General features: G+C 46.8%; 2 protein-coding genes across 2 annotated transcripts; both read right to left on the minus strand.

Annotated features, from left to right (window-relative positions):
* Positions 1 to 342: 342 nt before the first annotated feature.
* LOC123057973 (uncharacterized) lies at positions 343 to 2,074 on the minus strand. The gene has a single exon (XM_044480828.1). The coding sequence runs from the start codon at positions 1,719 to 1,721 to the stop codon at positions 474 to 476; it is 1,248 nt and encodes a 415-aa protein (XP_044336763.1). The 5' UTR covers positions 1,722 to 2,074; the 3' UTR covers positions 343 to 473.
* An 8,958-nt stretch (positions 2,075 to 11,032) lies between these two features.
* LOC123060388 (uncharacterized) lies at positions 11,033 to 15,438 on the minus strand. The gene is made up of 3 exons (XM_044483086.1): positions 15,213 to 15,438; positions 12,807 to 14,001; positions 11,033 to 11,530 (listed from the first exon to the last, which is right to left on the minus strand). Exons 1-3 carry the CDS (start codon positions 15,246 to 15,248, stop codon positions 11,493 to 11,495), a joined length of 1,269 nt encoding a protein of 422 aa, XP_044339021.1. The 5' UTR covers positions 15,249 to 15,438; the 3' UTR covers positions 11,033 to 11,492.
* Positions 15,439 to 15,660: the final 222 nt, after the last annotated feature.

Genomic DNA, 15,660 nt, shown 5'->3' on the forward strand with positions numbered 1-15,660 from the left:
AATTGCTGGCGTCGGGTGGCTTCGGCTCTGCCGTTCTGGCTGAGCGATATCTCCGGCGGCTTGATCGTTGCTTCTCTTGGTGCTTTGTCCGCTGCTACCGCTGGTCGTAGTGATTTGGGCTTCTATTTTTCAGTTTTTGGTCAAGTCTTTGCCTTTGTATTTTAGCATCATTGTATCCTAGCCGGTTGATGGTTTCATTAATTTGAAGTCGGGCCTTCGTTCCTTTTCTCTAAAATAAAATAAACAGGTTGCACACCCCAGAAATTAACTATAGCATAAAGGGATTTAGTAGAATAAACCTCTTTGCATTCATACTGTCAAATCAAGGAATCATCACTCTGACTAAAGGAAGTAAGTTTCAGAATATTAACCAAATCAAACCATTGAAGCATAAGCTCATCACAGAAGGTCCTCCTAGAGGAACACTTGAGCTCATGTCCATGCCAAAGATCTGCAATGGTCTTATATTCTTCTCATTCACCAAAACCGGGCCCCCAAATCCCTCGAAATGGCCATGCTTTCACGAGAAGCTGCCAGAACCGGGCGTCGAATTTAGACCTGAGCACCGTGCCCACCGTCCTCGCGCCCGAGAACGTTCCGCCCAGCTGCCGGGACATCTCCCTGCCCATGGCAGCCATCCTCGGGTGGTCCCCGGCGTCCATGCCGCTGAACGCGAACGCCTTGAAGTAGTACCAGTACTCCTCCTGCGGCAGCGGGCTCAGCACCACGGGCTCCACCGTACCGAGCCACGCGTGGTCGGCGTCGCAGCTCGTGAGCAGGAGCTTGCTCCCGGCTGCCAAGGTGCAGGCCGTGGGTGACGCGGCGAGCGCGCTCCACGCCGACGAGTCGATGGGCCACGCGTCCTCGAAGATGAGGAGCGATCTCCGCGCGGCGAACCTCTCCTTCCCAAGGATGCTGCGCACGCCGGCGAGGTACTCGGCGCCGTCGCTCGCCCACATGGTCTGGCCCGGGCGCCCGCCCTCCCTGATGACATGGTGCAGCTCGAAGCACTCGACGACGGAGAAGCGGCCGCGCACGCGCTCGTCGTCGCAGGCGTGCTTGACGAGCGTGGTCTTTCCGGCCTTGATCTGGCCGATAATGGGGAGGACGCTTAGGTACGGAGGAGCACCGGCAGGGGACGGCTGCAGCAAGAAATTGACCACGCGTTCTGTCTCGACGTGCCGCCCGAACACGCACCGGTCCATGTACAGGGTGGTGGTCACCGGCCGGCGCACCCGCCGTGGGTACCCCTGCACCAGCAGCACGAACCCTCGCATGCAGTCGCGGGTCAGGCTCTCCAGATCCTCGATGGCAGCCTCGAGTTTGTCGCCGTGGTTGTCCCGGCCGAAGACCATGCCTGTGACGCGGAGACGCTTGGCGCCGTTGAACGGCGAACAGAGCGCAAAGGAGCGTCGACGGTCGACAACGTCGTCGTTATCGTCCATGGCAACGTCGAGGTCCGTCTCCTCGAGGGCGAAGCGGCCACGGTACATGCCATCGGTGAGCTCCTTGAGTTGAGAGAGGAGGTGGTCGTTGGTGATGTGCCGCCCCTCCGCCTCCTCCACCGTGCCACCGATGGTCAGGAGGAGCCGCTCCAGCCTACGCCGGTGCGCTTCCCCCCTACTGGTTAGCCGAGGGAAGTTGCCGAGCGCGAAGGAGAAGAGCCTGGAGAGAAGCTCGGACAGAGCAGCGGGAAGAACCACTTCCTTGGCGAAATCCATCTTGACTCCGGCGTCACCAAATTGGAATTAAGCCACGCGGAGTAGGAGAAATCTACGGTTGAAAACTCTGCCGTGTCTACCGGGCATTGTGGACAATGTATGGATTTCAAGATTACTCGAATGGCATGATGACAGTGATTGCTGTAGAATGCTTCTCAGTTTCTACCGCGCGACGACTTTCAGAAAAGAAAACCTGGTGAGGGTGGTTTTTCTAGCGTTCGGTTTCTACAGCGTAGTTGGATGCCACACATTCAATTTAAACAGGGATGTGTGCGGGTATTGTTTTATTATGGAAATAATACACTCTGTGTAATATTAGTGGAAATTTTTTATTATAGAACTTGGCTTGTATATTCCGGTGATGTACTTTCTTAAATGTTTGAGGTCTTCATAAGCAAGCAAGTTGGATACACACTCACTTAGTTTTCAGTTTGAGCTTTTCATACACTTATAGCTCTTAGTGCATCCGTTGCATGATATCAATCGCTGAGCATCTCCATAGCCGTGTCGATGCGAGACTATATTCCTTTTTGACTTTTCCTTATTGATCTGTATCACCACATTCTATTTTATCCATAGTGTTATATCAATGGTTCACACTCATGTATTACGTGGTGGTTGAAAAAATTGAAACACATTAAAAAGTATGAACCAATTCCTCGGCTTGTCATCGACGTTGTAATTATTAATATTGTGTGTTATGAATACCATGATAAGGCTATATGATTTTGTAGGGATAACGTTCTTTAGCATTTTTATTCTAAGACATGATTGTTTATGGTATGGCCGAGTATTGATGTTTTTATATTAAATTGTAGACTATTTTATTTTGAATCACTCGTTTATTAATATTCATACCATAAAGAGATTACATGACGAACATGTTAGGTAGCATTTCACATCAAAAATTCTATTTTTATCATTTTCCTCTTTGAGGACGAGCATGAATTAAGGTTGGGGATGCTGATACGTCTCTAACACCGGCATTATAGTGTCAATTTTGGATGTTTTATATGCATTTATATGCTATTTTATATCAATTTTTGGGACTAACCTATTAACTCAGTGCCCAGTGTCAGTTACTGTTTTCTGTTTGTTTTTAATCTTCCAGAAAATCAATATCAAATGAAGTTCAAACGCTACGAAACTTTTTGGCAATTTTTTCTGGACATAAGAGACCTTGAAACCTTCGGGAGGAGACCAGAGGATGTACGAGGAGACGACAAGGCAACCCGGCGCGCCTTGGGGGGCGCCTTGTTGCCTTGTGGGCCCCTCGAGGCTCTATCTGACTTAATTAGACTTCTATAAATTCTCAAATATTGAGAAACCAACAAAAAGCCATGCAAAACATTTTTTTTGTCATCGCAAGTTTTTGTTTCTCCGCGATCCCATCTGGAGGCCTTTTTCGACACTCTGCCGAAGGGAGAATCAATCACTGAGATTTTCTACATCATCCTTGCTGCATTCCGATGATATGTGATTAGTTTATCACAGACCTACGGGTCCATAGCTAGTAGCTATATGTCCTTTTCTTTCTCTTTGACCTTCAATACCACCCACCCGACGCGCCATCAACCGCAGATCCGAGCACCCCATGAAGCAGGAGGAGAGGGGCGAACCTTCGCCACTATGTCGCCGTCCCGACCAGCCGAGACGGCCCCGGTTGAGGCAGCCGCCCGCAACCCTAGCCGACCACGGCCCGCGACGCCGCTAGGTCAGATCTGGCGGGCCGCCATTGCCGTCGTCCCATACCCCCTGCTCACACCACCACCCCCTCCTTGACTCGCGCCACCCACGGCCCACCCCGCCTGAGGTCAGATCGGCCGAGCCGAGCTGCGCCTCGCCAGCCGCCGTCCCCGACTCCAGCAGGCACAACCGCCGTGCCACAACCCGCCACAAGCAGGATCTGGTCGGGCCCGAACCGGATCGAGCCGCCGCGGCCGCGATGGACCACACTGCCGCCCACCAGCCCACCGCGAGCCACCAGCAGTTGTCGTCGTCGCGGGGATGGTCGTCAACGCCGCGTCACCGCGCCCTGCCGAGCGCCGCTCAAGCGCATGAGGAGCTTGCTCTGCACCAGCCTTCCCGGCACGATGGGTGACAAAGCCCGGCCAGCGCGCTCCGGCGGCGTGGAGCCACGGCGACTCAGGACGCCGACCTTTACTCCTTTTGGAAGTCTAGATCACCCTGGGTCTCGCCTCTTCTTACCTAAAAACATTTCACACGTATTATAAGGTTTTGCCAATGTTTGTTCAGTGGGTGAGGACGTTTTTTGTCGACTATAAGATGTCTACGGTGACTTCTTTAATCTTAAAATGTTGTACCAACTCAGTATCTCGGAATTGAACATTTGCTTCCGTCGCCGTGTTAAAAATACTGAGATAAAAACCAAGATTTGACCGAGGCCCCAGATGTTCTTAAGAGTTCATCGTTTTAGAAAAGTACAATTTCAGTTTGCTGAAAGGTACAAGTTGCACCACGAGGCAGCACCGTCCGAAGGCACACGAGAAGGAAAACTATTCCGTGTCTACCGAGTGTTGTTGACTGCGGTGTGCCCGCACACTCCGACGATCTGTGTTGATTTCAGAGATGAGATACCCTCAGTAGTACGATAACAGTGATTGTCTTATAGACTTCACTTCCAAGTAGTACCAGTGGCAATCTCTCTGATAAAAACTAACAGACTGGTCATCTGAAACTAAAATACATCTAAGTACATTCATTTTTGGGATAAGTATTTCCGGACGGATGAAGTGGATGGAAAGGCAAAAAGGGGGAACATGGCAAAAACCAGAGATTCTTCTTCTTCAGGCTTTGCCGTCGCCGTAAGTGCTCAGATCTGCGTGCGTGTCCTTGTAGCGCTGTGATAGGTACGCCGAGCATGTTTATCGGGGGGGGGGGGGGGGGGGGGGGGGAACCTGATCAGACAACGAGATCGCAAAAGCTTAGGCTTGGTGTGTATACCTTGGGTGATGAGATGGACAAGTGATCAACTTTAGTCATTGTTGGTATGGTTTAAAACATACTTCCACGAAAAAGACAATATGTTACTCTCTTCGTTCGGAAATACTTGTTTTAGAAATGGTTATATCTAGAACTAAAACAAGTCTAGATACAACCATTTTTAGGACAAATATTTCCGAACGGAGGGAGTACAAGAAAGGAATAAACAGCACGATCAAGATCAACTTTTTTATGGTACAATGCGGGGTTTGCCTTAAATCACATGCAACTGAAAAAAAAGGAGCTTTGCATTAACCAAGATCACATGGAAAATTAATTTTACTAGTAATAATGTAAGTGCAATGCACGTTTATCTCTGCTCCTAATAGAGCAGTTGGTAGTCTCGCTTTCAGGGTTTTTTTCGTCCCACCTTTTATGGTTTTTTTTGGTACCTCGTCCCACCTCACACTGAGCCGCCATGAACCGGAAATACCACGTACCGAAGCCCCCACCCTCCCCCACGCACTCGAGGGCCTAACCTCCGATCGCACCCAAGACAATCCAGCGAAAAAAACCTACAAAAATTAATCAGCGAAAAAAAAAACCTAATGGAGGAGTTGGTAGTCTGGTACGGTTTATTTTCAACACTTTCCTAATGACAAAAGATCACGGATCTAACTTTCCTAGCTTAGCCAAATCAATGAATCTCTCTCATTAATGCAATTTGCTTTAGGAAACAAATAATAGATTCTTTCCTACCTTAGCCAAATCAACGGATCTCTCTCATTAATGCAATTTGATTTAGCAAACAAATAATAGATTCTTTCCTACCTTAGCCAAATCAACGGATCTCTCTCATTAATGCAATTTGCTTTAGCAAACAAATAATAGATTCTTTCCTACCTTAGCCAAATCAACGGATCTCTCTCATTAATGCAATTTGCTTTAGGAAATAAATAATGAATTTTTAGGAAACAAATAATCTCTAATCTCTAACATCTATCCCTAATCTCTAATTCTCTAATTCTATAATAATAATAATAATAATAATAATAATATATAATATAATACCTAAAAGAAACGCAGTGTTCCATTTCCCGTCTTACGTCGTCGAACCCTTCGTCGAGCCTCCCTCCCGTGTGCTATTGGTTTTCCCTGCGTACGTTCCACCTCAAACGTGATTCGTTCTTCTTAATTACGTGGCCCCACCCCCATGCGATCCGGTGAAAGAACCAGCAAAACCATCATACCCACGCAGGCAAGCAACGAAAAATCCACGCAAGCCGTGTCTCCTCCTCCCTGTTCAAACCTTAGCCGCCCCTTCCCAGTTGACGCCGCTAGCGAGTAGCGCGTAGCACAGGCACCAGTGCGGCCCTTCCGCGGTCCCCCTTGACCTCGCAATGAAACAGCTCGTCGGCATCGATGACGAGTCGGTGCATCCGGTGTTGATTCCTGTGGATGGGTCAAGCAGGACAGGGGGCGGTGGATCCGGGACATAGCCATGAAGTCTCCTTCGATGCGCGCCCAGTATTGTCTCAAGTGCATGGGTCGATCCTGGACGGCGGGCGATGGATCAAGGCCGTACATAGCAGCTTTCACCTATGCAAACGGCTGACTACTCAACCTCCTCTCGGCGGTGGCAGCGGCCAGGTTTGGTTAGCTACCATTTATCTTTAATACATGCCATGAAAGGCGATCAAGAGGAGCAATCATAAGCAGCGAGGTGTTCCAGGGCTACGAGCGCCAGTACTGCGACTCTGCATCTGCGAGGTCTTTGCCAAGACCGCCACCCTCTCTTCCCGTGCCTATTTCTATTTGTTGTTGTTGGTTTCGTCTTACATGGTGAGATCTAAGCAGACAAGATGAAGCAGAGGCTCTCTGAGATCCAGTCCGACGTGCAGGATACTGAATCGCTGATAAATACTAGATTGTGTTTTATGATTTGATCATCCATTCCGCTGCCTTACATACTGCCTTTGGGACACTATAAGAACTTGGCATGTGATTTTGGCAGGTGGAGCCTTCATTTTGGATGTAGGTGAATGTGTGATTTCTCGAAGCTCTGTATATTAACTTCATGATGTGCTCTTGATTTCCTTATTAGGGACTAGATTTGATGATTTGCCAGCTACACCATCTAAAAATCAGACTGCTGATCCGGGTACATTGCTACTCGGTCTTGCGTTCAATTGAAGTTTTCTGAGATCAACTCTTCTGAAACTTCAAAACGAGTAGTCCTCGTATTTTGAGGTTGCTACTTGCACATTGTTCATCTTTCTGTCAATTTTGTTCCATTATTTTGCACTCTATCTGCCAATTTGATTGCATGGTATATGGTGTGATGGTGGCGTGGGCACCGCACGGGGTAGGAGCAGTGCCCTGCATAGGCCAGCCCATGCCGGGAGCTAGCATCGCTCCAACGCCTCCATGAACGCCGCCATGACGCGTTGCATGGTGTCGCTGTCGGGTGTGACCCCCAACATCGCGATGTGTGCTCAAGCATGTCGTTTGTGGCTTCAAGCCGCCTGGTGGCCACCTTGGCATCGTGGCTAAACAAGAGGTTGGTGATGAAGAGCCTGCGCTCGTCCAGGCGGATATGGCGGAGCATCCACGACGATGTGGACGCGGCTGCAGTCGTGGCCGGATGGAGAAGCCTTAGGTCCTGGTAGATTATCTACTGATGGCATAATCCTCCAGAGCTACAATAGCCAGAAAGATGCCTTGCCGTGGGGAAGCCTCGCTCCTGGAAGCGCCATCAGTGATCTGATTTGAAGAGTCCAACAAGAGTTAAATGGAATTCTCATCTCCAATATGTTCGCATTCTAACATGTCCTTGTTGATTCAGCTGTTACATTGTGTCACAGTTCACTTGTTTTTCACCTTTTTTCGTACTAATATGCACTGGAATGTCCATGTTTGCTAATTTGTAGATTGAATTGTTCTGATAAAATATGCTAATATATGTCACTTCTTTCTGAAAGGTATCCGGAACTCTTAACTGCATTGCTCCGGAGCAAACTTTTTCTTATTGTTTCCATTTTGTGTTCCGGTCAAGATTTTCTTCTTTCACAGACATTAGAAGTCTAGAGCTGGGATAAAAATAAATAAAGTTTGGAATAAGCTAGAATCTTAATAATCTCCAATATCTGCCATCCCGAGCTACTTTTTCAACGTCGTGGGCGTGGGCTACTGGCCTTCCAGGTACTCGACCGCCGGGCTTATCGAATTGGGCCGCCACGGTGCTGCTGGCCGCCGCCGGTCTCACTATAGATGCATCATGTGCCGTCGACCATGCCAGCATCGCCGCCTATGTTTCCCAAATCAGTTACCCGTACGGTCCATGCATACCAGGAGATGTTGGTGCGTTCACACTTCTCATGGATCTTTGTATTAGCCTGATAGTGTTGGGATCTCGAAATTTTGCTGTAGGTGAAGAAGGGATTCCTATCTCAAAATTCTGCTATAGGTGAAGCGCCTCCTGTAGGCCATGGAGATGACCAGGCATGCATTGGGAGGCGGGCGACGTAAAGCGCTGGAAAGGAGTATTGTATTATGTATGGTCCTCCTTCGCTTTTTGGAAGGTTGTATAGTCGTTTTGATACATAAGATATAATTTCAGGTTCTACATACATATTGGTTTGAGATGTTTTCATTTTTTATCATTTCAATGAATAATGCAATCTGGATTTGTTTTATCATGCCAATTTGAGGCATTCTGTATGGGCTGGTTGGAGGAATATTATTTTTTGACGTACTATGTGTGAACATGTTGAAGGGGCATGACCATCAACGAGCTTGTGGCAGAAGTTTGAATGTGAGTAGCTCCTATCTTTTGTGTACTTATTTTCAGTCTATCAATCAAAGGGTAGAATGATTACACGTGCAGTTATTTTGGTGTGAGCTTTGACAAGGGATGCTGATTGTTATGTTGAAGAGGCTAAAATCTTCCTCGGTAAGTGATGTGCATTATGCATCTGATAAAAAAAGAGGCTTTAGGGAGTTGATTGTGCGCATGAGAGGTGATCCTGATATTAGGCTTGCTATAACATGTCATATTTAACACGTAATGTTCTTTACCAACCAAATGTTCACGTTTTAGATTATAAAGAATGATGACCTCAAAGACAAAGAGCTCCAAGAACTCGGTTCTGAAACTTTTGGTTAGTCTGAGTAATGAAATGTGACCCTACTGGAAGTTCTACCTCATTTCAGTTCTTCTCTTTTCCATTTAATTATCTATTTCATTCCAAACTAACTGTCTTACATACCTATATCTTTCAATGCAAGACTACACGAGGACTATGGTCTATGGGATATCAAGCTCCTTTAAATAATCTGCACCAGTTCTTCTGGAGAATAATGTGTATGCATGGTCTACAATGGAGTTTACAAGATAGATTCACTTACTCAAAGATTCAGCCTAACATTTTCCATAAGGATTATGTATGTTATACCAACTCTCAATAATCTCTACTACTAATGTCTTAGTTGGTAGTCTCGCCTCACTCCACCTCATCCCACCACTCCTATCTTTCGCCCACCTTTGACATCATCACATCATAGCATTGGGCTGGCCCATTAATGTGTATGTGAACGCAATCCTCCCATCGCCTGCCCTCCTCACGATAATCCCGACATCCTCGCGCTGCCGCCCTCTTCTCCCTGATCTCCTCTACCAGCGTGCCTTCCTTGCGATCCTCCCGACGTGTCCTCGTGTCGTTGTCCTCTTCTCCCCAAACTCCTCTACTAGGGGGACTCCTCTATGACCCAGGCGGAGCAAACATTGTACGTAGGTTTTTTTTTGGCTTTCACCGGTTCGTTCTCTACCCCTCCTCCATGACTCCCTCGCCATCGATTTTTTTCGACGTCTAAATGCAATCCCTCCGTGGGGAAGTATGATGTGAAGAAGAGAGACCGTGATGGCGAAGGTGAGGTGGGCGTCATCCCGTTTTAAAGGAGAGGACTCCAGCGAGAAATGTCTCACTACGGCGAAAACCGAGCGGAAGGGGAGGGTCCGACAGGAAAACATAAGGGCGTGTCATGGGGTGGAGCTTTTATGTTTGGTATGCGTGTTGAAGATAACATGGTTCACAGTTTAGACATTTGTCTCTCCAGTATGGTCTGGATTTGTGGGAGCCTGGACTGTCGCATTGTTACATTTTTCAGACAGTGTATCATACATACAGTGAAAACAAATCCCCTTTATTATATACAGTATAGCCCTCCAATATGGCCATGTTTATGCTACACTAGATCGCGGGAACCTGCCGTCAACCTTGAGGTTGGTGTATGAGAGAGAAATAAGCTTCAATATCAATAATTTGTCTGATTCATTTATATACAGTATAGCCCGTAGCAACGCACGGGCGTTTTACTAGTATTAAGTAGGATATTAGTTGCACGTTATATTAGGTAAGATATATCTGTTGCACGTTGGTATTTGATAAGATATTAATTATTATTTTTCATGGAAATAGTAAGATATTAATTACAATGCCGGATTTCATGAGATATCGTTGAGTCAAAACGTGTTTATAACCAATGACAGTAGTGGATAATTAGAGCGTTAAACGTGTTTGGTGCTCAACATTGAAGCGATTTGAACTGCTAGATAACATGATTTAACGATCGAGATAATTTAGATCTGCCCTTTGGGTTTTTTTATATTGGTATAGATACATGAAAATTGATAGTTTTTACATATTTATTGCACAAGAAACTTATGGTGCAACGCTCTCGTCCATCACTCGATGTAAAGTTTACAATTGTGGAATGATTATTGTATCATAAGTAAATATAAAAATAATAACCAAACGACAAGAGCCATTTATGTCACCCGAATACAGTGTGATTTTTGGCCGGCGTCTGATCTCGTTTAAATAGAGGGCGGATGGAAGGAGCTTGCCGGGTGTTGCGTTTAATGTCGGCACGCTCATGAATGAATGTGTGGCCGGAGTAGGTTTCTCGGCTTCCACGGAGGTTTAATGAAGGCGTTTGAATGCAGCGAGGAGGCGTGTTTAGTCGAGTGTGCAGCGTGCGGTGCCCTCGGCCGGCGCACCGCTTCAATGGTGGAGGCAATGAGAGGTTGCGTCCAGACTGGGGCCTTCAATGGTGGAGGCAATAAGAGGTCGCATCCAGACTGGGGCGCTCTACAACGGCATGAATGCGGGCAGTTGGTCATTGGCGGGAAGCGCACGTGGAAGGAGGAAGGGGTTTTTGGTGGGCTAGGGCGTGACAGCGGTCCAGACTCCCGCAAATCTCTCCCATGTTTGTCTCCAGTTTGCAGGAGAAAACGCATCCAGACAACGTCATGGACCGCGGTCCGGACAACATGGTGTGGACTGATATGGAAGGTTTGCGAGTTGGCGTTGAAGAGAACCTTGTGTTATAAATTATAAGGGCATAAAATACATGAACATTCCGGAGGCGTTTCTAAATGCCTTGTTCTTTTCATCCTGGAGGGCATGCATTTGGATCTTCTTACATCGCCAGGTGTTTCTAAATGTCACTTCTTTTCATCCCGGGGGGATATGTACCTGGAGCCATTTCACCTATTATATATCACACCGACACAAAAACCTATTTCACAATGACTGACAAACTTTTCCAAAGACAAAATGACAGAATACTAACGTCTACGCAACACGCCCCTCTAGATATGCTTGGTATCGTGGGAAATATGTAACCAGCAAAATGAACCCATATTCCCAATGTGGCCATATCCTTGAATCATCGTGGCATATATACACGGTGCCTCGCAGGGTTTGCGCGCCAGAATCTACTACGCCCACAGATAAAATTTCTTTTGTTATAACCTTATGGTCCTTGTCACTGAGCTGGATGATATTGCTCTTCAGATGGCGATTCTGTTTCAAGCAAAACCGAGCAAGGATCAGGATGGGAAACAAAATGAAGTATGAGAACATCAAATGGAGACCAAAACAAGTGGCTAGTACACGGATGGATAGTCAACTATTATGTGCGCTCGAAAGTTGAAGTGATGCATTTGTTCCAGTAACATGTTCTTTTTTCTCCGGAAAAGCTCCAGGGATCAAGGTTAACTTAAATGCCTTCATACCAGATGGGTATATGTATATTAATTTACATTATACAGCTCAGAGTCCAATAAAAACAAGCACAGTTTTACCAACAGTTAGTTCGAATTAGTCACTTTTGTGATATAAGAGGAAAATTCGTTGTGACATATCGGAATCAGAACTCATGCATAGATTCAACCACACCGACGTAACATATAGTATCTTCTATATATTTGATCAACCAATCACATGCTTCAACATAGTAAAATCAGAATTTAGATAAACCCAAGTATACTAACAATCTCATACATAACAGATTGAGGGTAAGCTTCAGATGTAAGAAGCTAAGCCACGACCACAGCAGATTATTACACATTGATTAATTTTGAGAAATGGGAAGCTCAATTGCACGCATAAAGGGTTGTGATAATAGTTCAGCACCAGAAAATACAACGGGCAACATGATAACGAGGCTAGGAAGCTACCAGACCTTATATATGACTTTCCTGTACTTTCACACATGTCCAATTTGTAGTTCAGAAAACAGTGATACAACAAAATGAAAGGTCCATGCCAATACACCAGATAAGTTGTTCTCATCACCACAAAAAATGCTGCTCCCTAGCTAATCTCGACATGGTATAAAAACTGCTAGCTTCACTAAACATAAAACAAATGAAGAGATGGTATGAAGGATGGCAATGTATAGGAAAATGCAAAGTTACAGGGTCATTGGCACAACATGCAGCCATGCACGCCATTTCTTTTTCAGATTGTGTGGCAAGTAAGAGCACTTAGAGCAACAGAATGTCGAATGATGCTGAACTAGTATTCCTAGAATGGCCTAACAAATCAATCACACCTAACACCACTCAGCAGTTATAGCAAACAGTGTGATGGTTGATGAACTATTAATAAGAATGCGAAGCATCACAAATGCAGCAAAGCCAATTCATACAACATTTACTCGATTACGACGGTGTATTAGCAATGCTACAAATTTGGACTTTAAAACACATGGCAAAAAAACTAGAATAGAGAAGAAATTTCCACACACGATGCACATTGTAAATCTTTGTAACCTCAACAGAAGCAAAAGGAATACCTTGAAGGTTCAGCTTCAGTGCAGGAAATATAGGAGGCCAAACCATCTTAAAAGGAAAAATATAATAAGCAGAATACCAATCCTTATCTTTCATCGCATAGACTTTACGCAATGTCTTGCCCTTGATATCTAGATACAGTATGCATCGACCCATCTGGAAGAACACAAACTCGGCGTTGTCCCCGACCTGCAGTATCCGAAGAACATCAATATGCCCATCCTCAACAGTGTAATCTTGCATCCTCAAATCAGCAACCATCTCACTCATAAAGATGGCGTGCACCAGCAGCCAGTTGTTCCCCTCGTGGAGCCAGATATGAAGCTGAAACTCCTTCACTTGAATAAGATATACACTAGATGCATCATCTGCCCGTGACAACATGGCGTCTCTATCTCCATACTCCACCCCTCGTGGCAGAAAAATTGTAGAGCAACTTGAGACCGACAAATCCAAGACCATAATATTTCTCGGGGCAACCGTGATATAAATTTTACTGTCGACCAGCACAAGTTTTGGGTCCCATAGCGGAAGAGATGGCTGGTCAGTGGCCAAAGTATGATGTGTGCACCAGACACCATGTTGCAACATATATACTCGCACCGTAACCTTAGTGGTCTCCTCGGAAGACTCGATCAGAACATAAAAGTAGGACAAGTCGTCGCCTTGTTCTTTGGAGAGGAGACACGGCCAGATGCAGAACCTGCCCTCCGGCCGGTTATACCTTGGAAGTGGTGGGAAGGTCGTCATGTCTCTCTCAGTGCACAGAGCGGTATGCACTCCAAGTTTGAATCTAGGGCCGTCTTGGAGCATAGTTAAGACGCGGCCATTCCGGCAGTCAATGACGTCAGCCCGTGTACACTGCCAGGTGTCCGGGCAGAAGCATGCACGGTCGATGACGGCGGCCAACTCCGGTGGCTGAGGCAGCATCGGTGTGAAACGGGGCCCCATTCCGGTGTCGATGTAGAAGCCGAGCAGGCGAGGGGGGTGCAGCTTACGGAACCGGCCAAGGAAGGCCTTGTCGGAGACGTGGCATAGCCAGCGTCTGCAGACCAGGGCGGCACGAACGAGGGTGTTGGGGAAGCTGACACGGAGAAGGATCTCAACGAGGAGGTTGTCATCGTTGAGCACCTTCGATACGGTGGCGGAAGAGTCTGCCACCGCCGGTTGCGGCTGCTTCTCACCTTCCATGGCGACCTAAACAATAATGTAACAAAAAAGGGTTAGTACTGTGGGCTGGGTTTTTGCAGTATATTAATGAACAATTTACTTTAAATAATTGGTGGCTACTGAACTGGTTTGAGTCTAAAATACTGGTACTCCCTTCATTCCCTTATACAAGGCCACTTTGTTTTTCGTGTCAAATTTTGACTTATAATTTTGGTCAACAAAATATGGATTATATGTCATCGAAAATATATCATCGGAAAGTTCTTTGAAATGTGCATTCAATGAAATACTTTTTGTGGCATATAAGTCAGCTCTTGTTGTTAAAATTACTGGTCAAAGTTAAGACATAAAAATATGAAGTGACCTTGTATAAGGGAATGGAGGGAGTACATGGCTAATGAATCTCATATGGGACTAAAAGTCTAGAATACTCCACGGCTAGTGGATCCGGTCATTTGCTAGTAGACCTGGCCATGGGCAGCCCGACCCGGTCAGCCCGAAAAATCCCGACCCGGCCCGACCTTGTCCACGGGCCGGGCTCGGGCCTCGATTTCAAGCCCGACGGCCGGGCCCGTCGTATTCGCGCATTAACAAAGAGGCCCGGTCCAAGGCCCGGCGGGCTTTTAGCATGATGGTCCGGGCTTGGGCCCAATTTTAGGCCCGATGGCCGGGCCGGGCCGGGCTCGGGCCTGGGTTTTTTGCATCTAGCTCTGGTAGGCCCGGCCCGGCACGACAGATGGCCAGGTATATTTGCTAGTGAATGTGCAGTGGGGGCTAAGGCAAATACTGAATCCAAGACATGATCGGCATCGACCTCATCTATAAAAGATCCATGGTAAAATACTCACTCCATGGCTATTGAATCTGGTTTGAGTCTATAATACTCCATGGCTTGTGAATCTGAGATGGCACCAAAATATTTCTTGGCTATTGAATAGTAAAATACTTGAGTCTAAAATACTCCATGGCCTGTGAATCTCAGATGGTACCAAAATATTTTTTGGCTATTGAATAGTAAAATACTCCATGGCTATTGAATCTGGTTTGAGTCTAAGATACTCCATGGCTTGTGAGTCTGAGATGGCACCAAAATATTTCTTGGCTATTGAATAGTAAAATACTCCATGGCTACTGAACCGTTAGTGGGCGGTGGCTAGTAAATCTGAAGCCATCATCGACCAAATCCAAATGAGCGCCCGTCCGGAGGCCGACCTAGCTGGGATGGGAAGGCTAATTACCTCGGTCAAAATCGACCCGTCGGGAGGCCCTAGCATCACTGGGCCTCTTGCGACGGACGGCGGGAGGTGACGCAGTCCGGCAGGATGGGGCGGCGGCGAGGCGACGGCGCCGGTGGAGAGGAGAGCCGGCCGAGCGGGATGGGGAAACCACTGGGTTGACCGTGTACTCTTCACTGGCAGGTGCAGGTTGGTGGGGAGGAGAAAACCAGTTGTACGAGTACTTCACCAGCAGATTTTTTTAAAGAAAAAATGGTACTAGCTCCTGCACGGTGAAAACAACGGACTGGGTTGACCGTGTCCACGTGTAAACGTCAGCGCGTGCGTGGGGTGGGTACTCCCTAAGAGCAGTTCCAACAGGGCGACCCAAACGGAAGCGTGCTTTGTCTGTTTTTCGTCCATTTGGGTCGACCGTCCGTCCGACGTCTGCCCTATTTTATATTTGGGTCGG

This window comes from Triticum aestivum, chromosome 3A (genome assembly GCF_018294505.1).
Source record: "Triticum aestivum cultivar Chinese Spring chromosome 3A, IWGSC CS RefSeq v2.1, whole genome shotgun sequence".
NCBI classification, from domain to species: domain Eukaryota; kingdom Viridiplantae; phylum Streptophyta; class Magnoliopsida; order Poales; family Poaceae; genus Triticum; species Triticum aestivum.

Bases quoted from the DNA above. Each gene is read 5' to 3' on its own strand.
- LOC123057973 (XM_044480828.1), bottom strand. From the start codon at position 1,721: ATGGATTTCGCCAAGGAAGTGGTTCTTCCCGCTGCTCTGTCCGAGCTT.
- LOC123060388 (XM_044483086.1), bottom strand. From the start codon at position 15,248: ATGCTAGGGCCTCCCGACGGGTCGATTTTGACCGAG. The intron at 14,002-15,212 runs GTAATTAGCCTT...ATTATTGTTTAG, and splicing joins ACGGGTCGATTTTGACCGAG to GTCGCCATGGAAGGTGAGAA. The intron at 11,531-12,806 runs GTATTCCTTTTG...TGCTTGAAACAG, and splicing joins ACTGAAGCTGAACCTTCAAG to AATCGCCATCTGAAGAGCAA.